The sequence below is a fragment of the Leptonychotes weddellii genome, chromosome 10, assembly GCF_054177405.1.
Source record: "Leptonychotes weddellii isolate Sample4059 chromosome 10, ASM5417740v2, whole genome shotgun sequence".
NCBI lineage: Eukaryota > Metazoa > Chordata > Mammalia > Carnivora > Phocidae > Leptonychotes > Leptonychotes weddellii.
This window is the reverse complement of record NC_138378.1, coordinates 76,749,879-76,777,039: the sequence shown is the minus strand read 5'-3', so window position 1 is coordinate 76,777,039 and position 27,161 is coordinate 76,749,879. Positions and strand designations below refer to the sequence as shown.

Here is a 27,161-nt window from a genome sequence, read left to right as displayed (position 1 = left end):
CCCAGTCCCCCTGCTTATGCTCTCTCTCTCTGTCAAATGAATAAATAAAATCTTTTTTAAAAAAAAGAATTTTTGTCTATGCTGCTCCAAATGAATATCTTACTGAATTAGTCATATTATGTATAAATGTATATACAGATAGATGGATATGTGCATATGTGTATTCATGGCATGTATAGATATCTATGTGTATATGAATGAGAGGAGGGAACAGTTACAGGTTATATACCAGCTGCTGTCTACATAAATACAAAGATAACAACAATTAGCAAATATTTATGTCCTATTTACCCACCTATTTCATTTATATTTAAACAAGATTGTACAGAATTAAATATCAAGCACATTCACCTTGAACAAAGCAAACATTTCTATTTCCCCAGCCCCCTGTGGGAGCTCACCAGCCTCCCTTCTGCATAGTTTCAACCAATAAATGAAGAATGTTATTAAGCATGTATTTTAATGTGCATTTAATAACCATTACTTTCTCAAGAGTTTTCCGCCATGATTTGGGTACAATTACGCTTGTACAGAAGGAAGGTATTTCTTTTGAGTCATTAGTCAAAGGGGTGAGCAAAACCTCAAATAATTAGCCTTATGCAAAACTTATAAACAGGGACGTAAGTTGCAAACGCTCTCACTTACTCTGCTATGAACAGAAACACTTGATTAAGCTGATACATGCTTCAAAACAGGGGCTCAGCCTTTAAAAACGTGTATGAGCCCTACTCCAAACCCAGTCAAATGTGAAACACTGGGGGAGGGGCCCCAGCATCTGTACACCTTTAAAGGTCCCCAGGTGGTTCTAACGTGCAGACTGGATTGAGACCCACGGCCCTAAAATATTCAGCATAATTCCCCCAGCATTTACTGAACCCACAGGATGGGGCCAGTGCAGGGCCAGTCACTGGGAGAAACCAGGCAGGGGCCACCCTGTCTCTCTTGGGAAAATGAGGACATAGCCACAGCAAGAGTGACCCACTGCCCCAGTTGGTCAGGGACGGAGGGGTCTCCCAGGATGGGGGTGCTTGTGGTGCTGAAACCGGGACAGTCCCAGGCAAACTGGCATGATGGCTCACCAAGCGGATGGATGTTTTTCATCTGTGGAGACACTGAGCCCTTCCACCATCTAGTGACTTCTTCCCCAGCCCAGGGGCCCCGCTCCCAAGCTCAATCTTGGGCCTCCAACCCAGGGAGGACACCAGACTCACTCTGCGGTAGGTCCTCAGCTCTGAAGACCTTCAGGCAGAAGTGGGCTCCCCGAAGTGCCACTCCAGTTGGCCTGAGCAGATTGTTTTCAATGTCCTCCTTGTCTTCAGAGGGGTCCTTTCTCTCCAGCTACAATGCAACCAAATATGATGCCTTAAAGAGTTTGTTAGCACAATATCTTCTCTTCTTCAACCAACACCCCTTAAATGGTGCATTTTGAAGAAAGGTAGATCTCGCCCTGCTGCTTACTAACATGTGACCTCAGGCAGGTTCCTCTCCCTGAGACTCTGCTTCCTGACCTGGACAGTAGAATGAGTAACACCAACCTTGCAGACTGCTGGGCAAATCAACTTCAATAATGTACAAATGCATATGGTGGGCATTCAAGAATCCTGATCTCCTCCCTGCTCCCCCCATTAACAAGAGTGCAGAAGTGACATGTCTTCAATAACATGTGTTCATTCACTCAACAAGTATTCAGTGTCAGTGAGTGACGACTGGGTTGTGCTGAAGGGGGAGGGATGCAGCAGTGAACAAGGTAGACAGACGTCCTGCCCCCACAGAGCTCACCGTCTCACAGCGAAAGCCCACCTTTAAGCAAGCTCCTATTCTGCCATTCCACTGACTGGAATACAGACCCGAAGGTAGTTACGGCAACAACCATCTTGAACCATGAGATGGAAGCCGCATGATGAAGACAGAGGGGCGAAGACCAGGAGCCTAGGTCTCTGGTCATTGTGGGAGCACCGTGTGGGCTCTGGACTGCCTCCCCAGGGATTTATGAGGGAGAGAAACATACTTCTATCCTCCTTAACGCTTATTATTCAGGGCATCTTTGTTATAGCAGCTGAACCTATATCTTAATTCACACAGGGGCCCAGGGGAGATGTGAGGGGAGCGCGACCTCAGGCTCTGATCTTGGGATGGGAGCGAGAAGCATGCTCTGAGGTGGTCATGCCAACAAGACTGACCAACCTGGTCAGTCAGTGGACTGACAGATGTGGGACTGAAGGATGAGGAATGAAATTAGGCCTCTTGCTCGGGAGACTGAGCAGATGACAGTGTCATTTCCTAAGATGTCACCTGCCACAAGATGGGAGCAGCTGTGAGGAGTGGGCAGCGGATGATCCTAGGTTTTCATATGTTAAGTTAGAAGGGCCTAAGGGATATGTTAATGTGGCTTTATTACAAAGCAACTGAAACTGAGTATCTGGAGCCCTGACAATCCAAGCTGGAGATGAGCAATTTAGGAGTCTCAGGTGGACAGAGATGGGCTCCTCGAAAGTGAGGGTCAAGGACGCAACACAGAGGCAAACAAGGGAATTTTATTGAGCCACTGAATTTGAAGGATCCATATTTTTTTAAAAAAAAAGAAAGAATCAGGAGACTCACCAATGCTAAGGGAGAAGAGAGTTTGAAATAAGCCATGGGCTCTGGAATCAAAGGCTGTGGAGGAACAGAGAGGATTGAGAGGAGAGAAGAGCCCCTGGAAGTTGGCAATGATGATCCTCCAGCACATGGTTTCAGGGAAGGAGGGTGGAAGGAATCCTCGTGAAGAGGAGGAGGAATGAGCAGCCAGTAGAGGAGTAGAGAAGGGCAACCCAGTGTGCTCCCTGATGAAGCTGGTCATGCCTGGAAGCAAGCTGCAAGCAGCTTGGAGAAGATGGGTGGGGAGAAATGAGTGAAGTGGGTGAGGGTATTTGAAGGTAGGGAAATCTTGAGCCTGGTACAGATCGAAGGGCAGAAGAGAAGACACCAGGAAGAGCAGGGAGAACAAGATGGCGGAGGACTGGAGCACAAGGCAAAGGAGGCAGGAAGATGGGGAAGGGAGGGAAGACAGATGAAGTCAGGAATGAGGACCAAAGGAGCTTCAGGAGCTCACATCGTTCACCATTGTGCAGCTCTGCCTCTCTCAGGAGGTGGAGGTTGAGGCTTAGGAAAGACAGCAAAGTCTGGAAACAGCCACTGTGGCAAATGGGAAAAGGAGTAAACCACACCCAAGTAAAAGAAGAGGTTGATAGCACCCATGTTCATCTAGCCAGCACCTCCAGGTGACTTCTGCCTCCGAAACTGACCAAGAAGTAGTGTAGACAGCGGGGGGTGGTGAGGTCATGAGGTGTGGCAGGAGACGCCTGCTATGGAACCAGTAAGCACATGGTGAGAGCTGTGATGGAGGATGGGGTCTAGGCTGGAGGAGGGGAGAGCATGGCAGGAAGGCACTACTGGATTGGGAAAACCAACGGGGTGTGGGAGGGGGGCCTGTAACGCCAGGGAGGAAGGACTGTCATTCAGCAGGGGGTAGGGAGGAAAAAGGCAGAGAGTGGTAGAAAGAGGGATTTCTGAGCTCAGGGTCTCAAAAGAAATGAAATCAGATGTCAGTGGCTGATGTGTCACATCTCAAGACAATGGCAAAGATCAGAATCTGCAAGCAGGGATGCCCCTGGACCAGCTCCGCCTGAGGCAGGGGTAGGTAACAACAGCCCAGAAGAGGGAGAAACAACCAGCAAAGCAGCCTTTAAAGGAGGCAGCGCTGAAGTTGGGAAGAGCTGATGGCCGGGAGGCTGCAGTGGGAAACCTGCAGTGGGAAACTGCTCCTCCCATTCCAGAACCCACGGGGAGTCGGGGAAGAAAGTAGGGGCTTCTGTCTCAGTTGGTTTCAAAAGAAGTGGCTTCATCAGGAAAAAGCAATGTTCCAATTAAGAGAAAGAAGAGGAAGAAATGTTTTAGAAAAGGGTAATAGACCCAGAGATGCCATGAGAAGGAGCAAGATGGCGCCATGTCTGGAAAGACATGCTACAGAAGGACAGGACAGGACTACACGGGATGAGAGAGAGGGACAGGTGCCTTTGGGTGTGGCTTGTCCACTGGAGCTCCATCAGCCCACTGCATAACACAGAACCCTGGGCTCTCCATCCCCTAACCCTCTCCACTGTGGCTTCCTGAGCCCTTGTCATCAGCCAACTCCTATTCCTGACACCATCATAGAACTTGCCCTCCACCTCCCACCGCTCTTTTCCCCAGTTTCCCTACTTTTGCTTCTCCCTCTCCTCCTGGCCATCCCAGGCTGGGAAGAGAAGGCCACAATTTGCACCTGTACCCACCATCACTCCACCATGTCTTTTATCTGGAAGTCCCCATCACCCATATGTGCCACTCTCTCCCCTGGTTCTCACTGATACCATCCACCAAGCCAAGGACACGTGCTCACCTTTCCTTCATGACTTCAGCACCTGCCTCACCACTTGCCTATTTGATTTCCAATTCTCCCATAAGATAATCAACATCCATGTGGTCATTCGCCAACACGGTTCCCTTCCTCCACCAGCAGCTCCTTAATCTCCCCTCCCCTTCAGCTGCTAGAGGCATGGCCACATCTGGAACCTCCAGCCACTCAGAACCATTCCTCTAGCAAAACCTTGACCACTGAAACCCTTCTCCAAAGACAGCTTGCAATCTATCTGCCTCCTCCAACCTCCCACTCACACAGAGTGGGGCTCCCAACACAGCCTGGCACACAGCAGGAGCTCAATAAATGTGCGTTCCCTATTCTCCATCCCCTTCACCAGCTCTAAGCCTTGCACTCTCGCACCCTCCCCACCCAGCACCACCAGCCATGTCCCGATGCCCAGGCTACCTCAGCCCTGTGCTTCCGCTAGTCCTGCCCTCCCCATGCCCAACGCCTCTGCCATCCACCAGTCTGCTTCCAGGCCACTGAGTATAATGAGACTCTACCACAAAGCTGCCAACCCAGAGTAGGCGCTCTTGTGTCTGCTCAGAAATCCTTCCGCTTACCTGGAATTAACCCTTCATTCCTCTCCCACGGCTATTCCCAACCTTCTCTCTTCTTGCCAAACATACAAAGACGCTGATACCTCCCCAGGTCTGCACGCCTTTCTCATTCTTCCCATCTCCAACTTGAACTTGACTTACTGGTGTGTAAAGATGATAATAGTATTTTCTCAGGTGATAAAATTCAGGTTGGAGTAGAATATAGAGAATGATCTCACTTTTGCAAAAAAATAAAAATATACAACAGATCGGTGGTTGCCAGAGGTGGGGGAGAGGGAGGTGGAGGAAGGGGGTCAACATGTACAAACTTCCGGTTATCAGATAAGTAAGTCATGAGGATGTAATGCACAGCACGGAGACTCAAGTTAATAATACTCTATTGCATGTTTGAAAGTTACTGAGAGAAGAGATCTTAAACGTTTGAAACTACATAAGGTGATGGATGTTAACTAGACTTACTGTGATGATCATTTCACAATGTATACAAATAACGAACCGTTATGTTGTATGCCTGAAACTAATATAATGTTATATGTCAATTACATCTCAATTTTAAAAAGCAATAAAAAAAATAGATGGGGCGCCTGGGTGGCTCAGGTGGTTATGAGTCTGACTCTTGGTTTTGGCTCAGGTCGTGATCTCAGGGTTTTGAGATCGAACCCTGCATCGGGTTCCATGCTCACACCGAGTCTACATGAGACCCTCTCTCCCTTCCCTCTGCCCCTCCCACTCGTGTGTGCTCTCTCTTCCTCTCTAAAATAAATAAATATTTTTTTTAAAAAATAGAAAAATGCACATGTACATCCTTCTGGGAGGATATGCAACAAGATCTGAATCACAGCTGTCTCTGAGTGGTAGAATTATGAGTGATTCACTTTTTATTAATACTTTTGCTCGTGTTCCTCATTTCTTATACTTACCATGTGTTTTTTAAAATCAGAAAAACTACAGTTGTGTTTTTACTATACTCACGGGCGCTTCATCTCCAGGCCCCAGCACACAGAGGCTTGCTTTCAGGTAACCTCTGGCCCCAGCAGAGAAATCATCAAGGTCCGAGAGGAGCAACCACTTCCTCAGATAGGCATGTCCTAAGAGAGACAACATCCATAAGTGATGGCAGAACTGGAAGGACCCAAGTCTGCAACCAGGAGCCTGGGGCCAACATTTGGGTGAGAGATTTATTCACAGGGACATGGGGGCCAGACTTTGAGTATTCATGTGGGTCTAAGTCAGAAATGTCAACCGAAACACCTAGAAGAGACTGCCAAAGACAGACCCCAGGCCATGTGCCTCCCTCTCAAAAAGTGACCAGACCAGAACAGAAGCCAAGGTGTGGAGAAATCCTAGACTTGTTATCAAAATGGCCCGCCCCTGTCAGAGGGGACCTCGTCTCCAACAACCCTTGCTTGGGGCCTTCCAGATTTACCATCCCTGACTGGGCCAGCCAAGACCCACATGAAGGTTTGATCTCCCTGAGGGCCTGGTTTACTTGGAAGATGGAAGCCAGCCTTCTCTTCATTCCTGCAGCTCTCATCTCCACAATCAGACTCTACCTCTAAATTCTAAAACCCCCAAGGAAAAAAGGTGATTGTCCCAAATGGCTGTCCCCAACAGCCTCCAGAACCAAAATGCAAAGATATGGTCAAGGTGTTGAGGACGTGACTCACGGGGCTCTCTGTAGATGGTACCCACATCCATCTGAAACCAAACCAAGAAACACAAGTCAAACTCTTGCCCTTGGAGCATTAAGTAAAATATGGTACATTATGCCATCACATCAAAAATCATGCTTTGAAGATCATTTGGGGACATAGGGAAATGTTCATTAGCTGACATTACATGGAAAAAAGAGCAGAATACATGTGGATCAAAGTTTGGTAAGGTTTATCCATGCACAGGAAAGAAAGCAAAAGAAACACAACAAGATGGTAACTGTGCTGTCTCTGGCTGGTAGATTTAGGTGGTAGATTTATTTTATTTTTTTATTTTTTCCTTTCCTATATTTTATAATTTTCTATAAAAATTCATAGATCAGAGGGACACTGATGGTCGGGCAGGCTGTGCATGGGGGCAGCCGGAGGGACATGAGAACTCTGTACTTTCCACTCTAGTTGGCTATGAACCTAAAACTGCTCTAAAAATGTTTTTTGATCATGGATTACTTTTATAATTAGAAAAAAAAGAAAATACTTGTTTACCTTAAACTCTGGGTTCTCAGACCAAGAATATGCTTCAATGATTAGAGACTCAGGACATAGAACCCCATTTATTACAGAATGACCCAGGTTCGATACTGTTCTTTTTAAAACTGCCTTCTCCAGGAAAATGGACTTCATTTTCTATCCTGTGACTACTTCCCAGAGAAGAGGCCATATTTTATTTGGACAGCAAGGGGACGTTAAAATAAGTCTGTACGCCTTCTTTCCATTTGATAAATGCCTGAAGATTCGAAAATGAGAAAATCAGTGAGAATTGCCTTAAAACACCATTCGTGAAGGTCTCCATTGCTAGTTGCCTTTGCTTTCTGAGACCTGTTGATGCCTCCCTGTGAGCTGAGTCCTAGTCAGTCCTTGGTTCTCCGCAGTACACTCCTCACTTCTGCACTGTCTGGGACAAATGGGGTGGGGGGGCAGGCTCCCCCATCTCTCCTGTGTCCCACCCTGTTCCCACTGGACTCCACATCTGGACCCCGCTCCCAAGCCGGAGCGAGTTGCACACGGGGCACAGAACACTGGTGTCACACTGGCCCAAGTCAAAATTCGGAGGAGGGCCGTCTAACCACCAATTTCAAGCTTCCTTCCCAGATGTAAAGACAAATATGAATCAGAAGCAAGAATCCGAATTCCCCCTGTTGGACATAAGGGAAGAGATTTCCCTCTCCGCCCTTTCTGTCAGATAATTTGCCTTAGAAACCTTGTAAATATAAGTATTTTCTCCACTTTTTCTGTGGGAAGGGAGGGGCCTGCTTTCAACACAGGCCTGGGTCCAAGTTGTAAAACAACTCTCATCACAAAAATGCAAGTTTTTCTGTGTTTTTTCCTCTGAAGAAAGTCAATTAGCTAACACAGATGGTCAACCCAATTACCAGGTGGTGAGGATGAACTGTGTGTGGCCGAGAGCACTGTCAGTCGTCTGCCTTGAGGACTAGTTATGCTGAGAACAAGTACCGGATGGGTTGTATCTGCTCAGCGTTGTAAAGGATTTCTTGCTGCCTTTACCATCTCCTAGTGGATTGCCTGTCATGTGCATCACCTTCTGGATTGATACTTATTCAATAATAAAAGTCTATTGTTTCTCTACGACCTTTGTGGAGAGGATTTCTGAGTTTGGAGAAGATTTTGTCTTGTCTTTTTTTTTTTTTTTAACTGTATTTCCCCAACACAGACTGAGAGGAACAGGACCCCTGAGGCACCAGCCTCTGCACATTATGTACAGAGCCTCCACTAACGTGAACTAGTGACAACTAACTGCTTTCAAAGAAAATACATAATTACCCGGAATTCCCCAATGAGAGCATCTGTCCGGAGAGAACGGGAATCTACCACCTGGTGGGGGGGGGGGCGGAGATAAATTAAAACTCTTATTTACAAGTAAACGTTGGCTCAGACAGGACCCAACACAACAGCTCTTCCCTCCCAAACAGTAACAGCCAATTACGTAGAGCACTTGCTCTGTTCCAGAGACTGTTCTGAGCAATGTTTAACACTCACGTGAACCCCCTGAGTAGGTATTATTATTATGCCCATTTTACAGATGAAGGAACAGAGGCACAGAGAGACTACAGGACTTGTAGAGCATCACACAACCCCTAAACGGCAGAGTCAGGACCAGAGCCCCGACGGTGGTTCCAGAGCCCACACCTTCAACAACTAAACTACACTGCCTTTCAGAAGAAAGCCCCAAAAAAAGGAAAAAAAAAAAAAGAGCTGAGACCCAAAGAAAGAAGATCCTGGCCAGAAACAGGCACATGGGCAAACAAAATAAAATGAGAATCAGGGTCCACTGCGAGAATGATATCAGAACCCTGACCTGCCGCCCCTGTGGGGGTGCTGGGCAGTGGGGGTTCCCCACTCGGCTGTTGCCTCCATCTGAGCTGCCGACGCCATTTCTGTGACCAGCAGAGCTTGGCGGTGAGCCGCTCCCCTCACCCGTGCCCTGGGCCGCATGCTTCTTCCTCACACTAGCTCACACTCACACCGATAGGCACGCACACACATGCACACTGATACACACACATACACACGTGCACGGTGGTGTGCCCGCGAGTGTACACGTAACCCACAGAGAAACACTGATTGCTGAGACGTACCGTGATAAAGATGGGCTCGTCAAACAGCTCCGAGGGAGAGTCAAACACATTGAAGAAGAGAGTCTGAGGTTCAGGGCAAAAGGAAAACAAATGAGTGCCTGCCGACCCCGGGGGCTGAGGAGAGGGTCGGCCGCTGCCCACAGCCTTCAGGTCTGGTCCACCCAGAAGTGTGGACTGAGCTCAGCTGAACAACGAGCTCTGGGGATTCCACAAGTTCTGGGGTATCCCACCCTTGCCCTCATAGAGGTTGTCATCTCAGGGACAGGGCGGGGGGCCAGCCCTACAGCGTGTCAGAGACGTGGAGCATTGGGAGCCCAAGGCGGGAATAAGAGCTAGAACCCTCCCTCCAGTTCATCGGATACCCTACTGGGGACCTGGCATATCTCTCAATACAAAAACCAAATGGATTGTCAGGTGTCTGCTGTGCATTCCCAATTCGGAAGGGCCCCTGTGGTTCTCATCCTGATATCCAGCATCTCCCACCTCGTTGAAGAGTGGGCTGTTTCCCTTGTGGATCCGTGTCCTCTTGGTCTGCCCGGCAGCCGTGACCTTGACCACAGGCTTGATATTCACCCCTGGCAGCTGGCGACCCTCGATCACTTGCACCCTGATCTGAAAGCCAAGAGGAGGCATGAGCGGGAGGAAGGCCGAAGTAGTCAGGCCCCAAGAGAGTCGGAAATCTCAGGGATCGTTCTCATTGCTGACTTCTTGGGAATGGTATTAAAAAGGTATCAGGAAGAGCATTATAAGAACAGTCGTATTTTCCTGCCAAGGTCCCTTGCATCTATAAAATCCCATAGTTCTGCACAAGAGCTGCCAAGCTGCCCCAAGAAAGCTCCCAGCACTAAATTCCAGGGCTGGGCCGAGGACCCAGACCCCAGCTCATTTCACACGACCATCGGCACAGCCCTTCCTCAGACCCCTTGACGCCGGCGCATCTAAGTGGCCTGAATGTTCTTCACTAACAGCTCCCTCGGAGGCTGAGCTGACACAGTGAAGTGACCCCACTTTATTCTTTATAAGACACAACACTTTCTTGTGTTACTTAAGAGTTTTCTCCGTTGAATTTTAAGTAAAGAAAGGTTTCAGGAATATCTGTGCTTCCAAATTTAGGCAAAATATTTGAAAAGATGAAGTTTTAAAATACTAGAACAATTTTCATGGAAAAATAAGATGTTTACTTGTTTTAAGTTTTAATCAGCAGTTATTTATCGTTGGATCGACCAATGCTTTTGGATTTTAAGCCGTACTATAGAAGAATATATTATTAATAACAATGGGAAGGTAGATCCATGGTTTTTATTCTCTTCATTTTCCTGTGTTTTCTAAGTTTTCTACAATAAACATACATTAATTTTCGAAGGAGAAAAAGGCAATAAGTACATGACTTGGGAATAAAAATAATAATAATGTCAGAATTTTGTCTCTCAGGCAAATACACAGTGGTTACAGGTAGTACTTTTGCTTAAATTACCACGATTTAGAAGTAAAATGTATTTTTACAATTTGTTGCACTTAACAAAGAGCTAAGTTTCCTGTTTTTAACTTTAAAAGTAGTTCTGAAGAGCTCAATATCACTAAATGTAACTATATCAATATGGGAAATTTCATACAAAAGAAAAAGAATAAGCAAAGGACCAAAATTAAAATGCAATAAAATCGGGTGGATTTTTGGATTAAAATATGCCAGAGGGTTGGGGCACCTGGGTGGGCTAAGCATCTGACTGTCGGTTTGGGCTCAGGTCATGATCTCGGGGTTGTGCAATCGAGCCCCCAGTTGAGCTCCACGCTTAGCATGACATCTGCTTGAGATTCTGTCTCTCCTCTCCCTCTGTCCCTCCCCCTGCTTGTGCGTGCTTGTGTGTGTGTGTGTGTGCACACACTCTCTCTCAAATAAATACATAAATGTTTTAAAAAAATAAATAAAATTAAATATGCCCAAGAGTTAATATTAATAGTTTCATTCTGTGAAGAGCTTGAACAAGCTCAAATTCTGCTTGGCCTTCCGAAGAATCCATGGCTGTAAGGAAGGGCATGGATCAAGAGAGAAAACAGAGCACTAGACAGAGCTTCTTAGTTTGGGGGTCTTGTTAAAATGCAGATTCTGATTCAGCAGGGCTGGCGGTGTGCGTTTCCAGCCAGCTTCCACCTGCTGCCCCTGCTGCAGCCCAAGGACCACACTACGAGGAGCCAAAAGCTAGCTAGCCAGATGAACCCTGGTTGGAAAACACATAACAAATGTAAAGATAGGCTGAATCTCTGCAGTGCTCCCCACCCTCTTTTTTAAAAGAACAAAACCAGGGGCTGTGTTCTGAGGCACAACAACACATGAACTGCTCATTCCGCACCTGCCAGGGACCCGGGGAAACCAGAGACTCCTGCCTAGGAGAGCCCTTAGGACCTGCCCCAGGCTGGACAGACATTATCGAAAAGAGGAGACTGTGGTCAGAGAGTCAGCCCATTACCTGGAAGTCCTGCGGTTTGTCCGACAGCAGCTTTCTGGCCGTGGGAGCACTTCTTTTCCTCTTGCTCCCAGGGTGGTAGGGGGGCGGATGGGAAGGTGGCTTCCTCGGGGTGGTGGGGGCCCCGGGGCCTGGGGCACCGCTCTGATCCAGTAATGGCTCTGCCTCATCTCCCGTGAGCCCCTGGTCCTCGGTGTCCTCCTCTCCTCCTGTGTCTGGGCGGAGAGGGTGCTAATAAGGGCTGGTCCCTCTGACCCCATCCAGCCAATGGAGGAGCCAAAGGGCTTGGGCACGAAGACCCACCACCCACCTCCCCTCCTGTCAGTGAGCCAGGATGGTTGAGGGAGAAAGAAGAAGAGCTTTCAACAGCTGAGACAGGAGGGCAGTCAGTCCAGTTAGTCAACAGGAAGGAAATCGAATGGCCCTAGCCCTCCCCACCATGTCCTGCAGGATCAGCCCCTATGACCACCTCATCCCACGTCCCACTCTGGTGAGCTGACAGATGGCAGCAAAGAGCCGGTTACGGGTGGTAGGATCAGGATCGGGATTGCCTGACCCGTGTCTCACCCGTGGGGGCCAGCCACTTCTTTCCAGAGTATCTCGTGTCCACGGTGCTGTCACTGAGCAGGGACCAAGTCTCAGCCCGGCTCTGTCCCCCACCTGGCATAGGGGCAAGGCACAGCCCCAGGAGGTGAGGAGGGAGCTGGGTGAGGGGAGCCAACCTAGGGCACCCCCACCCCAAACCCGCTCTCCCTGGCTGCTCTAGCCTGGCACAAAGCTCAGAAACAGTTCCCATGTCTTCTGGACACTGTCCCTTCTCACCACCTTCCAGGCAGGACTAGAAATTTGTCACCTTTGGGAGCTTTCCCTGAGTGGCCCGAACCCTAACTCTGTCAGACCCACCTCCAAGGTGGTCCCAGAACACTCGAGCCCTTCACCCTCCCCACTCTGTCACCAGGAGCACCCCTTCTTTCTGCCCACCACCCACCCTATGCCCCAGTCCAGACTGATGTCCCTATCTCCAAGCTCAGACGGTGTGAAGCTCCAACAACATGCCTGGGCAGGACAGGCCTAGGGCACACCCCCACCAGAGGCTTGGGTTTTAATGCCATGTTTGCCTCGAGCTCCCTTCACCAGGAGAGAAACTGCAGGCTCTTTCCCATGGCCAAGTCCCCACCTGGCCCATCGGTGTAGCTTCCTGCACATTCCAGCAGGCTGGGCCACATGGAGGCCTCACCAGCCCCGCAAGGGCAAGCCAAGCACCCTGGGCTGGATCCTCCTGTGACAAGGCCCACAGAGGCAAGTGAAGAGACCTGAGGCAACCTCGGAACTTGCCAACTCAGTCCGCTCGTTTCACAAATGATAAACCGTAGGCCCAGAGAGGGAGAGTGGCCAGCCCAAAGTCACACAGCTACTTGGTGCCAAAGTCAAGAAAGGAACTCATGTCCCCTGACATCGGCCCAGGGCTCTTTCAAGGAAACCCCAGCTCTGTCATTACGACGCCATCACCAAAGGCCTATGAAGTTCCAGAGCAGGGAAGCATTCACCTCTGGGGAGCGGGTGTGGCCCCGGGTATCATCTGGGGCAGACCCCATCCCAGCACAGGCACGCCCTCCGAAGCTCCCACCCAGCTGAGAGCTGCCCAGGCACAGCCCCTCCCCAGGAGGACTTCTTCACACTAATCCCAGTGGCACTTTCTCTGCGTGGCAGAAGGTAGCTCGCAGGACTCCCCACCCGCTGGTGTCCTCTCTTCTCTGGACCTGGGCTGCCCCCGACTTGGGGAAGGCTGCAGAGGCTGGCTGAAGCCTCACTCTGGCCTCCCACCCCCAGGCTCCACCACTGCTGTGGGGCTTCTTCCCAGGGGCCCTGTCAGGGTGGGCTCCTCACCAGCCACCATATCCACGTCAGGCAGAGTCGGGGAGGGTTCCAGAGACGCAGAGGGTGGGAACAGGGGCACGGCTCCAGGGAGTGGCGTGTAGGACACCTGCAGGACCAGCGAGGCCTGGAAGAGATGGGGGTAGGAGAGCAGCAGGTTAGTGCACTGGCCTCGGCCCACCACCAGCCAGCATCCTTCCTGTTCCTTCTACCCCTTCGCCAAGGATGATGGCTCTGACGGGGGCCAGGTTTGCAGGAGGCTGGGGCAAAGCCACCCCAGGGGCCCATCAGCATGGTCAAGTGGTCCCAAGCACAGAATCCAGAGTCAGCTTCTACCACTCAGAAGCTGTGCAGTCTTGGTCAAGATCTAGAACCTCACTGTACCTCACTTCCCTCATCTGTAAAATGAGGGTACTAACAACAATCGTACCTTCCTCGTAGGGTCAAATGGGGATGAAATGAGCTGACAGAGCACATCATAAGCGTCTATAAATGAATCAGCAATTCAACCTCTCCTGCAGGATTTTTCAACTCTCAGCCTAGGCCCATCTTCAGGAAAAAGCCCCTTGGCCATTCTGCTTAACTGAGGGCCCTCCCCTGTTTCTCCACAAGCGGCTCAGCCTTGCTCTGCTCAGGCCCCAGCTAGCTCTGAGAGTCTCAGGGTGCTGCTCACCCTTCTGAGCCCTCTTCCTTCCCAGAAGCACCCCTGTCCCCCAACTCGAACTTAGCTGTTCCAGCTTTGACCAGCTGAGGGGAGAGGGACTAGTCACCCCATTCTCATGGGCCAGGAAAGCCTGCCCTGTGTTGTCACCCCACGGACACACTGCATCTCCCCTGCGACAAGACCTGCACTGTTCAAAGGGCCCTAGAACCTGAAGAAACAGCCTCAGCAGGCTCTCCAGCCTTATAGCTCCTAGGCCAGTGGGGGCCTGGCCCAGCCTTCCCTGGTACCATAGGTCCAGCAGGCCTCCTGGGGCAGCCTTTTTATGGATCAAAATAATAAATGCTCTATTGAAGAAAGTTTAGAGAGTACAGAAACCTTAAAGAAAAAAAAAATAATGTGGGGCGCCTGGGTGGCACAGTTGGTTGGTCAAGCATCCAACTCCTGGTTTCAGCTCAGGTCATGATCTCATGGGCCATGATCTCATGGGTCTTGAGATCAAGCCCCGCATTGTGGTGGGGGGGCGGTCAATGCTCAGTGGGGAGTCTGCTTGAGTTTCTCTCCCTCTTCCCTCCTCCCACTCATGCTCCCACTCTCCCCCTCTCCCTCTCAAATAAATAAATAAATCTTAAAAAAGAAAGAGAAAAAAGAAAATGCAAGAGAAAATAAATTGCCTTAAGTCCACCTTTATTCACATTTTGATCTAATTCTCTCCAATCTTTTTAAACAAATACTGAACAGCCCTTCTGTATATAAAATGCTTTTCTGTTTTCCTTATGTTAAACAGTAAGCATTTCCCAGGTTTTGACAAATCCTGTATAAACATAATTGTTAATAATGCATAATATCCCCTGAGCAGCTCAGCATAATTCACTAGACATCTCCACTGAGTAATATTAAGGATTCCAGAAACTCCTGGGGCGAATCCTGGTCCTGAGACAGAAAGGGCCATAGGTACTGGATGGCTCCAGGTCTGGGGCTTGAACCCCCAGACTGGGGCCTGGGCAGGGGCAGCCAGGCTAAGGGAGGGCAGGACCCGTGGAAGGGTGGGGCTCAGAGCACCAGGGAAGGAAGCCAGCGCCAGCTCAGCGTCCCAAGAGACCCAGGGAGAGGCCAGGAAGGCAATGAGACCCTTTCTGTCATGGAACCAAGGCTCTGCCCTTGCTGCCTGCTGTGCAGGTTTGAGAATCACCAGCAGGTGTCGCCACTTGAGCATGCCGCAAGCCATGCACCCTAAGCTCCTGCAGCCCAGAGAGGAAAGAACAGCTTCTGGGGCCCCACCTCCTTGCCCAGACACTCATCACCACCCCTGAACTCCTGGAGATTCCAGTCAGCAGGTCTGGGGTGGACCTGGGCATCTGTACTTTTAACAACCATCCTGGGGCTTTCCCCCACTTCATCAAAAGGCAAGCTGGGCTCTTTGGAAAAATAACTAATTCTAGGGCTAGTCCAGCAAAAGTAGATGACCCTGGAACCCTTTTGTGCCAGAAAGCAAGGCAATACCCAAAGAATGATAGAAACATGTCCAAAGGACGCAGAAACCTATTTTCACGGACTCCCACTGGCCAAATCTGGGACAATTTAAATATGAAAATAAATATAGTAAATTAAACCACTGAATAAAATAGGAATACAGTAATCTACACATAAATAAATAGGACAGAAGAAAGCTTCTCCTTACAGTGAAATACCAACTGATGAAGGCAGAAAAAAATAATTGGCTTAGGACATCACCATTTGACAACCATCAAAACAAGAATTAATCCAACCAATGAAACAACAGTGGATATGAAAACTGCCGGGTAAAAGTTGGATGAGAATCAGAGTATTTAGAGTCACAAGGTACCTCCCCCCACAATTCCTACCTATTAGAAAAGGGACTGGATTGGTGATGGGTGGAGAAAGCCGGCAAAGGCGACATTCATCAAATGCTCAAGGTTAAGAGAACAGTCATCCGGATACAATGACAGCAACACATGGTCACGGTGTTCTCTTCCTGCCAAAGACGCTCAGCCTAAATCTAATCGCAAGGAAACCTCACACAGACCCAAACTGGGAGACATTCTACAGGAGAACTGGCCTGCAGTCCCCAAAGCGTCAAGGTCCCAAGGTTGTAAAAGCCAAAGAAAGACCGATGAATTCTCCCAGACGGAAGGAGACTGAAGACAAACAACTAACACAACATATAATCCTGAATTGGATCTTTTTGCTACAAAGGACACTGCTGAAAAAACTGATAAACTTGAATGGGGGGGTCTGTGGTTTGGATGGCAGCGCTGTATCAACACTCATTCCCTCGGTTTCTGAAGGTTGTAGGCTCCATAGGAAAAAGTCCTTAATCGGAGAAAACACACACTAAATTCAGCGTGATGGGCCAGGAGGTTGGTGACTTTTTTGTTCTAAACAGTACTTTGTACTATTCTCGAAACTTCTCTCTAAAACTTAAATTATTTTAAAATAAGAGGTTAAAAATCTGAGAAATCTGCTTCTGCTATAATCATAGGAATCTCACTCAGAGAGACAAATAAAGCCCCTGCCCCGTTCATGCTGATTCCCACTCTTCAGAAGTAGCGTGAGGCTAAGTGCAAAATGAAAATATGGTCCCTTGTTAAAAAGGTATTAGGAATGTCAAGACGGCAACAGCAGAGAATTAAACCAAGTGCAGGGCCTAGCTGCCCATGAGGCCAGCCCTCTGTGGGCTGATTGCTTGGCTCAGCCTGAGCTTGGCAAGCATCTGAAAGGTCGGACAGCGTCCCACCTGCCATATCTGGCCGGACCCATTCACTCATTAATTTGCTTATTCATTTCCTGCACAAATATATATGGAGCACCTGCTAAGGGCCAAGCACTTCAAGATCGTGGGATACTTCCATGAACAAAGTGAAACCTCCCATCCCCATGGAGCTGACATCCTGGCAGAGGGGACAGACAATAAATAAAAAATGAAATAGATAACCTAACTTAATAAAGTACGTTAGAAAGAAAAGTCGACCAGAGCAAGGGGGAGCAGGAGGGGCGGCAGTGTTAAATCGAGTGGTCTGAGTGGACCCCACTGAGGTGAGGAGAGAGAAGCCAAACCTTGGAGGGGACACACCTTGGCTGCCTTTCACACACACCCCCCCACCATTCTTCTAACCCTTGGTGCCTGAGGTCCCCTGGCCCTAGGACCAGATCCCCTTGGAGAACACCCCTTCTTATTTCTCGGAGCGTGACTTGCCCACCCAAGCCCTCCACAGCCTCGGGGACTTTGCACACCATCTCTGTGCTCAGTGCAGACGTGGGCCCACAGGAGAATGACCGCCCCCTCCATGGCCTGTGGACCAGGGCCTTAGCATGGGGGTTTGGGAGCAGCCCTGCAGGAGAAGCAGGAAGGAGCTACAGCCCCAGAATCTGAAGACCACCCAGGCAGCCCTTCCCAAGGTTTCCTGAGTATCAGCTACCCACATACTGAGAGCCCCACACCAACCTCCTGAGGAAATGGAGACATCCTGGTGGGTCCAGGCACTTGAATGAGACTTCCGGCACAGAGCCAGCTCCATCTTTTATTTACCCATCAAGGAGCCACAGGGACATCCCTGGCAGCTTCAGAGGATCTAAAGCCCAGGGCCTAGAACAGGCTCTGGGGACCACTGCTTCGGGACCACAGGTGATTAATATTAGAGGCCTTTAGCTCTACCGGGGATCTCTAGGGGGGCGTGTCTATGGTCCTGACCCCACCCAGGGTCAGGATCTGCCACCTTCACCATGATGTCATACCTCAGTGCCTGTCCCCTTCTCCAGACATAACGGTTATCAAAGCTGAGATTTTCTTCCTATGGGACATCTGTGAGCTCCATGCTCTCCCAAACCACATGACCTTGGCCTAGAGTCCCTCTGAGGCCAATCACATCAAGGTACCCCACCTGATAGCCCCATTTCTCAAGTCTCCAGCCCTGGCACCGCCATGCAGTCATCCTGTCCCATGACCATTATCAGTCAGATGTGTCCACCAGGACACGCTGCCCTGGAGCAGGGAACCTGTCACCTGTGTCTGCCATCTTGGGGCCCACAGTCAACAACAGCACAGAACTCTGGAGGGTCCTGTCTGGCCCCCAGGCTAGAAGGGCCTAGGAAACCAAAGACAGAGACAGAGGACAACCTCATCAGATCCTCCTACAGGTCATGTGGCTAAGCTCTGGGGTCCTTTGCCCACCCCACCATGCTCAGCCCCATTGCTTACTGCCTGCTTCCTCGGCCACAGCTCTCTGACACTGAGCTTAGCACGACCAAACCCCAGACCAGCCCACTCCCCACTCCCCCGACAGACACCAGGTTCCCAAGCACAGAGTGTGGGAACAAAGAGCCAGAGGAGGAAAGGTGAGGCATTCAGGGATGGTCACCAACCTGGCTCAGCCCCGTGGACAGGGACCAGGTGTGAAAAGCTGTGTCTCAGGGGCTGGACAGGTATCTGAGCTTAGAGGGGCCCAAGGGCAGGAGAACTTGCAAGAAACACCAGTCATGGATGCCAAGAGGGCAAGAGTGGAGAGATGTTTGAGCAGCTAAGCCAGAAGCTAGAAACCCTGGTTGAAGGCACTGGAGGCTGTGATTTAATGATTTATAAGAAACACGTATTTGGTCATTCAGGTGACCAAACTATATTTCTCAGAAATATTGGGTCTTCATCCACAGTTCCTGAAAACGCTTCAGAGCCATAAAGGTAAAATGGGTGTCTTGTTATTAATGAAGGTGACTTTTGGACCCCACGGAAGGGTGGGAGCTGGTTGCCAGGAGGACCAACCATGCGATTAGAGGGTTGGAACTTTCAATCCCATCCCTCCCAACCTCTGGGGAGGAGAGAGGGGCTGAAGGTTGCATTATCCAATGGCCAATGACTTAGTCAATCATGACTATAATGAAGTCTCCATTAAAAACTCAAGTTTTTTGGTCTCTTTTTTCAGAGAGTTTCCATGCTGAGGGAACTCGAATGCTTCCATGTGCCACTGAACAGGGTCCCAAGCTCCACAAGGACAGAAGTTCCTTTGTTCAGGACTTTGCCCTATCTATCTCTTCCTCTGGCAGTTGATTCATATGCTTTGTTATATCTTTTTAATAAACTGGTAAATGTTAGTAAGTGTTTCTCAGATCCCTGACAAAGTATCTCCCTCACCAGCTATCTACAGTTCCTCCATGAGTTCTCTACACCTTTACAGAAAGCTGTGGTCCTCTTCAGGATCCAGAAGTGCTTGGAGTCCTTCTTGACTCTAGGGTTGTGATACTGTGATTTATAATTACATATGTGGTGTCTATATGTATATTTAGTCATTATCCCTGTTTCTGGCACAGAGCCCCTTTTAGGAATTCCTTGGACTTTCCTAAGTAGTAAGAGCCATCAAGGTGTCTTTTGTTGTGCTAATGAGGTGACTTTGGAAATCACCTAAGGATGGCATCTGGTTGCTAGTGAAGCCAACCTTGCGGTTAGAGGGTTGTAGAACTTTCAGCCCCCACCACTTCCAGGGAGGAGATCCAGGCTGGAGATGGAGTTCAATTGCCAATGAAGCCTCCATAAAACCCCAAAGGACAGGGATTGGAGAGCTTCCAGGTTGGATAATAACCAGTAATCTGGTAAGTAGAATGTTTTTCTGAGTCCTGTGAGCCACTCTAGCAAGTTAATCAAACCCAAGGAGGAGGTCACAGGAACGTCCAATCTAGAGCCAGTTGGTCAGAAGCACAGGGGAACCTGGACTTGGGACTGGCATCGGAAGGGGAAGGGGAGGTCTTGTAGGACTGAGCCCTTAACCCAGAGCTGTTCCTGGATAGACAGTGTCAGAATTGAGTTGAGTTATAGGATGCCCAGCTGGGGTCAGAGAATTCCTTGGTGGTGTCGGGGGCAAAATTGGAAATTGGCGCTAGAACCCTTAGATTGCATGAGTAGACTGGAGAACTCAGGGGGAGGACAAGGGGGATTCAGAAGGTGATGGAGACAGGCTCAGTGATGCTGGAGGTCACTGAGAGGATGTGCCCACCAGCTGACCCATGATAAACCCAGGCAATTAGAGGCTCTTCACCCCCTCCACTCTCCATGGAATGTAAGTTCTGCTTGCCCTCCTTGCTCCCAGAGGTTGCTCCAGGCAGAGTCTTGAGCTAGTGACATGGTGTTGAGACTATCTGGATGGTATATATGACTGAACCCAGTTAAGAGCTCTATATAAACTTCTAAGATGTGGTAGATGGGTGCAGAGATCTACTCATCTTGCTGCCACCCCAGACACGCCTCATAGGTAAGTCCCCTAGCTTACTAACCCTGCCGCCTCCCAGTCTGGAGTGGCTTGCCTCTTTCTTGGGTCTCTTCCTGCCTTCCATGTAAGGGGACTGGTTCCAGATTTCACTTGGGAAGCCCCTGAAGAGCTTACAAACCTACAAGTGATCACCGCACTAAACCAGAATGTCCTGCCAGTGAGCACCGTCTGAGAAAGGGATGGATTCTCCTGGGAAGTAACCTCTCTCCATCAGGGAAGCATCCAGCCACCACTAGCCTAAGATGCCTCTGGAGGAAATTCCAGCATCAGAAAGGCAGTGGGCCAGGAGTCCAAGTCGCCACCACCCCTGAGAGTTTAGGAGATGTGCCACCCTCCGACTTGTCCCCATTTGGACATGGATTCGCTGTGTGACTTCAGTCAGTCACTCTCTTTCTCCAGCTCTCAATACCCAGTAGTGGTTCCTTTCAGAGTTCTGCCAGATTTGCCACTTCCTGATTTACTAAGCCAGCCAAGGTTCCCCACCCTCACACACACACACAGACACAAGGTAGCCCCACTCAAAGAGAATGCAGCCCAGAATCCCCAGGGCCCCACTGGGAGGAAGTATTTCCAAATGGATAGTCCCCCAGTGCCTCCTGGTAGGTGGAGCTGACCCAGAGGGAAGGTCAGGAGTTCTACTGACCAGGAAGAAAGAACCCTGCAGGGTATATTTAGCTCCCTAAAAATAACGGGAAGCCAGAGATGAGGGCTGGGAATTGTCTGCAAGGACTGGAAGAGCACTGGAAAGGCTGGGGGAGGGGCAGGAAGGACAATGGAGCAAAGGAAGAGGGTCTAACACGTTCTGGTGGGCAGGGGAGGGGGATGTCTGTCTCCCTTCCCTTGTGATCTGCCACCCAGATGACTCAGATATTCCAGATCTGGAGATGGGGTGGGGAAGTGAGGGAGGGCTACCGAGGAGATTGGGGGAGCCATCACCAAAGCTGCCCAGGAAGCTTGGGGAGTCATCAGGTTTCTAGTAAAGAACCAATCCCTGGGGGTGCCTGGGTGGCTCAGTTGTTAAGCGTCTGCCTTCGGCTCAGGTCATGATCCCAGGATCCTGGGATCGAGCCCCACATGGGGCTCCCTGCTCTGCGGGAAGCCTGCTTCTCCCTCTCCCACTGCCCCTGCTTGTGTTCCCTCTCTCGCTGTCTCTCTCTCTGTCAAATAAATAAATAAAATCTTTAAAAAAAAAAAAAGAAGGAACCAATCCCTGGAGGTGACCATGCCTCCCTCCAGGGCAGGAGGGGACCCAGGGGCAGGCCAGGCTGGTGTGAGGCAAGGCTGACTTGAGCCCCACAGGAAGGGCCAGGGCTCCCTCCTGTCCCCTTCCCGTCCCTTCCATGCCAATTCCCCTCCCTGGCCAGAGCTCGGGGGGGCCAGGGCTGGTTGCTGGTAGATGGGCTATGACACGCCACTGGCATCAGAAAGGCAAGGCCTCAGACCAGACGCTAGCCTGATGCAAAGGCCCAGTGGGCACTTACCCCTGTGGGCTGCTTCTTGGTGTCCAGCAGGGGGGCGTTGAAGCTGGCAGACAGACTGGGGGTGGCGAGAACCTCCCGGAGTGGGACTTGGGCTTCCCCCAAGAACCTAAGTGGAGAGAAAAGTAGAATGTAGAGAACTAGCTTAATGTGCCTGGCTCTTCTTCCAACATACCACCCCCCGCCAGCACCTTACCACACAAACACCCTGCAGACAAAACTGATCTGCCTCGAACACCACAGTCCCTTAGAAACCCTCAAGGCTCCCTAGCCCCCTGCCCCCAGTCACCCCATGCATCATCCCTGGAGGGTCAGGCTCCCCCTTCCCTGCACAAGGATGAGAGACACCTTCCCTTCTCCCAAGGTCAGATTTCTGCCTTTCCCCAGAGGGCCAGACCCACCACCCCTGTCCGCCTGGATACTCCCATAGAAGGGCTGCCTTGCCCATCAGACCTCAGCAATCCACCGGTCTCCTGAAAGCAGGGGGACCCCTGCAGGGGGACCCCACCACCACATCTGCTTGCTCCGCAGCCACATTGACACAGGCCGTCTATCCCGGGTTCCCAGGGCTCGGCCAGCAATGGTCATAAATGAAAAACAGTCTTTCTTGTCTTCAGGAACAGGGAGAAAAGCAAATTGGGGAAGGGCAGACATACCCCACTCCCAAGAGAGGCCAGGGACTATCACACCACATATACATAAGGCAGAATCTCCGAGTGAGGGGTGGGGGCCCCATAAACGAACGGGCTCTTAGGATAGAGTAGGTCACCGAGTGATGACCAGTTAAGGGACCCTTCCAAAGAGTGCCAAGGAAAAAATTTGTGTTCCCTGCTAAGAAATGGGCAAACTGCATCCGATGTGGAGCATGAGCTCATGATCACTACCTGAGCCGAAACCAAGAGTCGAACGTTTAACCGACTAAGCCACCCAGATGCCCCTAAATAGCTGATTTTAACACTGGCTGCTCACAGTGAGAGATCACCTCACGTTCATTAGGATGGCTACTATCCAAAAAACAGAAAACAAAAGTTGGTAAGGATGTGGAGAAATTGGAACCCTTGTGCTCTGCTGACGGGCATGGAAAAAAGGGAATGCAAAAATGGATCAAACCATATAATCTAGCAATTCTACTTCTGGGTATATACTCAAAAGAACTGGGGTGCCTGGGTGGCTCAGTCGTTAAGCATCTGCCTTCGGCTCAGGTCATGGTCCCGGGGTCCTGGGATCGAGCCCCACATCGGGCTTCCTGCTCGGCGGGAAGCCTGCTTCTCCTTCTCCCACTCTCCCTGCTTGTGTTCCCTCTCTCACTGTGTCTCTCTCTGTCAAATAAATAAATAAAACCTTAAAAAAAAAAAAAAAAAGAATCTTGAAACCAGGGACTTGAAGAGATATTTGTACACCCCCATTCATAACAGCATTATTCACAATCACCAAAAAATAAAAGCAACACAAGTGTCTATCAACAGATGAATGGATAAATAAACAAATGAATGGATAAATAAAATGCAATAAAAATTAAAATAAAATTAATTAATTAAAATAAATCAAATAAAAACATGCATACAATGAAATATTACTTAGCCTTAAAAAAGGCTTAGTAGCCTTGGGTAGCCTTAAAAAAGAACAAAATTCTGACACATGCTACAACATGGATGAACCTTGGAGACATGATGCTGAGTGAAATAAGACAGACACAAAAGGACGAATACTGTATGATTCCATGTATATGAGGTTCCTAAAATAAGCAAGTTCATGAAGAAAGTAAAACAGAGGTTACCAGGGGCTGGGGGTAGGGGAAATGGGGAGTTATTATTTAGTAGGTACAGAGTTTCAGTTTGGGAAGATGAAAAAGTTGTGGGGTGGTGAAGGTTGCACAACAGTGTGAATGTGCTTAATGCCACTGAGCTGTACATTTAGAATAGTTGAAATGGCAAGTTTTGTTACATATATTTTACCACGATAAAAACAATTAATTAATAGCTGCTTATTAACTATTAATAGCCGCTCAATAAAATCACTTGAGCTCCATTCTTCTTGGAAACAGTGGACTCTTGGTCACCTTACAGGTTCCCTTGCTAGCAAGGCAGGAGCATGGTGTGTGCTGAATTTTGTAACATTTTTCTAACATTTCTTTAAAGAAAGGGCTAAAGCGAGAGACGTTCACTCACATTCATTCCTCGTGATGCTAGAAAATTCCCCATCTTCTAGAATTTGGACTGGTGTGTGCTATATTCCTTTGCGGCACGGAGCAGGCTTGTAGCACAGCTTACTAAGCAGGGGCTCCCGGAGGGTGTCCGCCCCAGGGCCAGCGTGGGGAAGGCACCTGCCACCAGTGTGTTGACTGAAGTATCCTCAGTGTCCCCAGCTAGCTCCCAAGACCTGACCTTTACTGCTCAGCTGCTTGTACCCACCGACCTTTGTTCCACATTTTCCCATTAGCGCTTCTATCCAGCTTATCTCTTCACTCAGGAAAAAGAACCCACAAGCATAGCATCTCGAGCCGTAAACCGCAACTGCCCCTCAAACCCTAATGACTGCCCTGGTGAAGAGCTCTGGCAGCCCAGACCATCCAGACCAGTTCGGGCTTCACTCCCCATTGACACCTGCGCAGACAGACCACGGAGGGACCCATGGAGTGAGGGACAGTTACCTCTACCTCGTGCTAATAGTAAATCCCCGCCCAAGTTGGAGCACAAGCCTCATTTACATAACATACAATGTTAGGATAGGCATGTCTCCTTCAGGCGCACGACCGACCTCGTGCCCGTCTCCACACAGATGACAAGCCTCCCCTACCTAAATATTTTCAATAAAAGGAACCCATTCACCCCTTGCTAGGGGAGTCACGGCTTTGGAAGCTATTCCCCGCGATCTTACTTGCGGCAAAGAAAGCTTCCTTTGAGCAACAGCTCCAGCTGGGGTCGTCTCTATCTGGGACTCACCGAGGAGCAAACTCGTGTTAGTGAGCTGGGCTTACGTGAGGACCCAGGCATCGTCAAAATGACAAGACCGTCGGTGTAAAAGACCCGTGAATCCGTGCGACATTGGCAACCAGAGTCCCCCGTCCTTCACGGGTAAAGTGGGGCGGCAGAGCAGAGGGACTGGCTCCAGCAGGCGGATGACAGAGCCTGCCCTCGAACTCGGGTCCTCCGATTCCCCGAGGGATCCCCTGGGGAAGCGGAAGGCAGAACGGGCAGCGGGAGCTGAGAGGGGGGCAGGTCCCGCGGTGCAGTCATGCTGCCGGCGCTCCAGCTCCGGAGCCGGGGCCGCGGCGGCCAGAGCCGACCTGCCCTCTGCGGCCTCCCTTTCTGGCCCCGGGCCCGCCGGCCCCCCGCCCCCGGAGAATTCCCGGAAGTGGGGCGGGAACAATGGGAGGAAATGCAGCGGGAAGGCCGGCCCCACCCCTGTCAGCCCAGGCACCTCCGGAGGCTGGGAGACCTGGGCCAGGAGGGACCGCTTGTTATTTCCTCCCTTAACGTCTTGCTGGACCTTGAAATGCCCCCACCTCCCACCCCTGCCACAGGCCTTGGGACCAGTCCTTTGGAGGAGCTGGGTGGCTGTCACAAGCCCCCACGCCCCTGGGAAGAGAGCCTGGAGGCCGCACAGCAGGCTGGCTGTCCCCAAGCCTAAGGAGCAGGCAGCCCCAGAGTGGGCCCACAGAATTGCTCTGGGAGGCCAGACTGGGTTGGCCGGGCTCCCTGGGGAGGTGGGATGGGCCTGAGGCTTGATCACAGGAAACCCCATGGCCACTCTTCATTCATTCCTTCACGGTGGATGGAGGAGAGGTGGCTTTATTCAGGCAGCCTCGGCGGAGGAGGGCCCAGACGTTCAGGGAGACCCACCGCATCCAAAGATCAAGACGAAGGCACAGACCCTAGGGCCCAGGGGTCTACACAAGCCAGCAATGCCCCACGCTCAGTGGCAGTGGGTGGCACCAACCAGTGGCCACTTGTGGCAGGCAGGATTCAGTAAGGGTCAAAGGAGGGGCCTGGGGGTCCTGCACAGGCCGCGTCAGCGCCAGCTCTTGAGTGTGGGCAGAGCCGGGCAGGTGGGAAGGAAACCCCCTTGGCCCCACCACCTGCAACCTACAGTAGGAAAATGTCACTGCTTCCCCAGTCTTCCCAGACCTGTCATCCCTCTCGGCAGCGTTGTGTTCTGGACCACTGGAACGTGGGCACAGGAGAAATGTGAGGGCTGAAATCCCAGCTGCCATCCCACAGACTGAGAGGGAGTTCAGGAATTGGTGTGGAGGAGGGAGGAGAGGTCCAGTTCACACATTGACAAGGCACACATTTTTCCTCCATGGATAAAGATCTGGCCCCCAGACTCATCACCCAGTAGGGCTACTGTCCTGTCGGAGATGGGAGAAATGCTCTGGGGTAGCAGCCTCCCAATCTGAGCCATAAGTGGGAGCTATAAATTAAAGTGGCCAAGTAAGTTTATTTTAATGAAGCACAAAGAAATCTAAACAATTTTATTTCAAAACATTGGGCCTTTTTTACAATATTGTTTATAAGAACAAAATACAGGAGGCAACCCAAATGTCCATCCTAGAAGGTGCGTGAATAACGTACAGTACAGCCATATAATGGAATACTGCACAATTATACAAATAATGGGGAGTACACCATAGACTTATATATGGAAAATCTTCAAGATACGCTGTGAAATGATAAAACAGAGTACAAGAGTGTGTATAGGGGCACCTGGGTGGCTCAGTCGGTTAAGCGTCTGCCTTCGGCTCAGGTCATGATCCCAGGGTTCTGGGATCAAGCCCCGTGTCCAGCTCCATCCTCAGTGGGGAGTCTGCTTCTCCCTCTCCCTCTGCCTGCCACTTCCCCTGCTTGTGCTCTTTCCTCTTTCTCTCTCTCTCTTTCAAAAAAATAAATAAAATCTTAAGAAAAAAAAAAAGAGTGCTCGCTTGCTCTCTAAATAAATAAATAAATAAAATCTTTTTAAAAAAGATACTATTTGGTCAACTGATAGGACAGAATACGAATGGTGAATTAGGTGGAAGTCTGGCAGCCATGTTAAGTTTACTGAAGTTGATAATGACACTGTGATTATGTAAAAGACTATCCCTACTCTTAGGAAATATTTAGG

The 27,161-nt window shown here is 50.0% G+C and overlaps 1 protein-coding gene across 22 annotated transcripts in view; it reads right to left on the bottom strand.

Moving 5' to 3' along the window:
* The window catches only part of DYSF (dysferlin), a 204,938-nt gene that overhangs the window by 145,465 nt on the left and 32,312 nt on the right, over positions 1-27,161 (bottom strand). For 12 of the 22 annotated variants that reach the window (XM_081833664.1, XM_006727994.3, XM_006727992.3 and 9 more), the window contains 10 exons: positions 22,062-22,167; positions 13,657-13,771; positions 12,337-12,429; positions 11,773-11,984; positions 9,791-9,919; positions 9,308-9,370; positions 8,493-8,543; positions 6,666-6,696; positions 5,971-6,086; positions 1,212-1,338 (listed from right to left, as the gene is read on the bottom strand). In XM_081833664.1, the coding sequence (XP_081689790.1) occupies positions 1,212-1,338; positions 5,971-6,086; positions 6,666-6,696; positions 8,493-8,543; positions 9,308-9,370; positions 9,791-9,919; positions 11,773-11,984; positions 12,337-12,429; positions 13,657-13,771; positions 22,062-22,167 (1,043 nt within the window). The remainder of the gene's footprint in view (positions 1-1,211; positions 1,339-5,970; positions 6,087-6,665; positions 6,697-8,492; positions 8,544-9,307; positions 9,371-9,790; positions 9,920-11,772; positions 11,985-12,336; positions 12,430-13,656; positions 13,772-22,061; positions 22,168-27,161) is intronic. The other 10 variants (XM_081833669.1, XM_006727996.3, XM_006728002.3 and 7 more) reach the window with 1 other exon arrangement.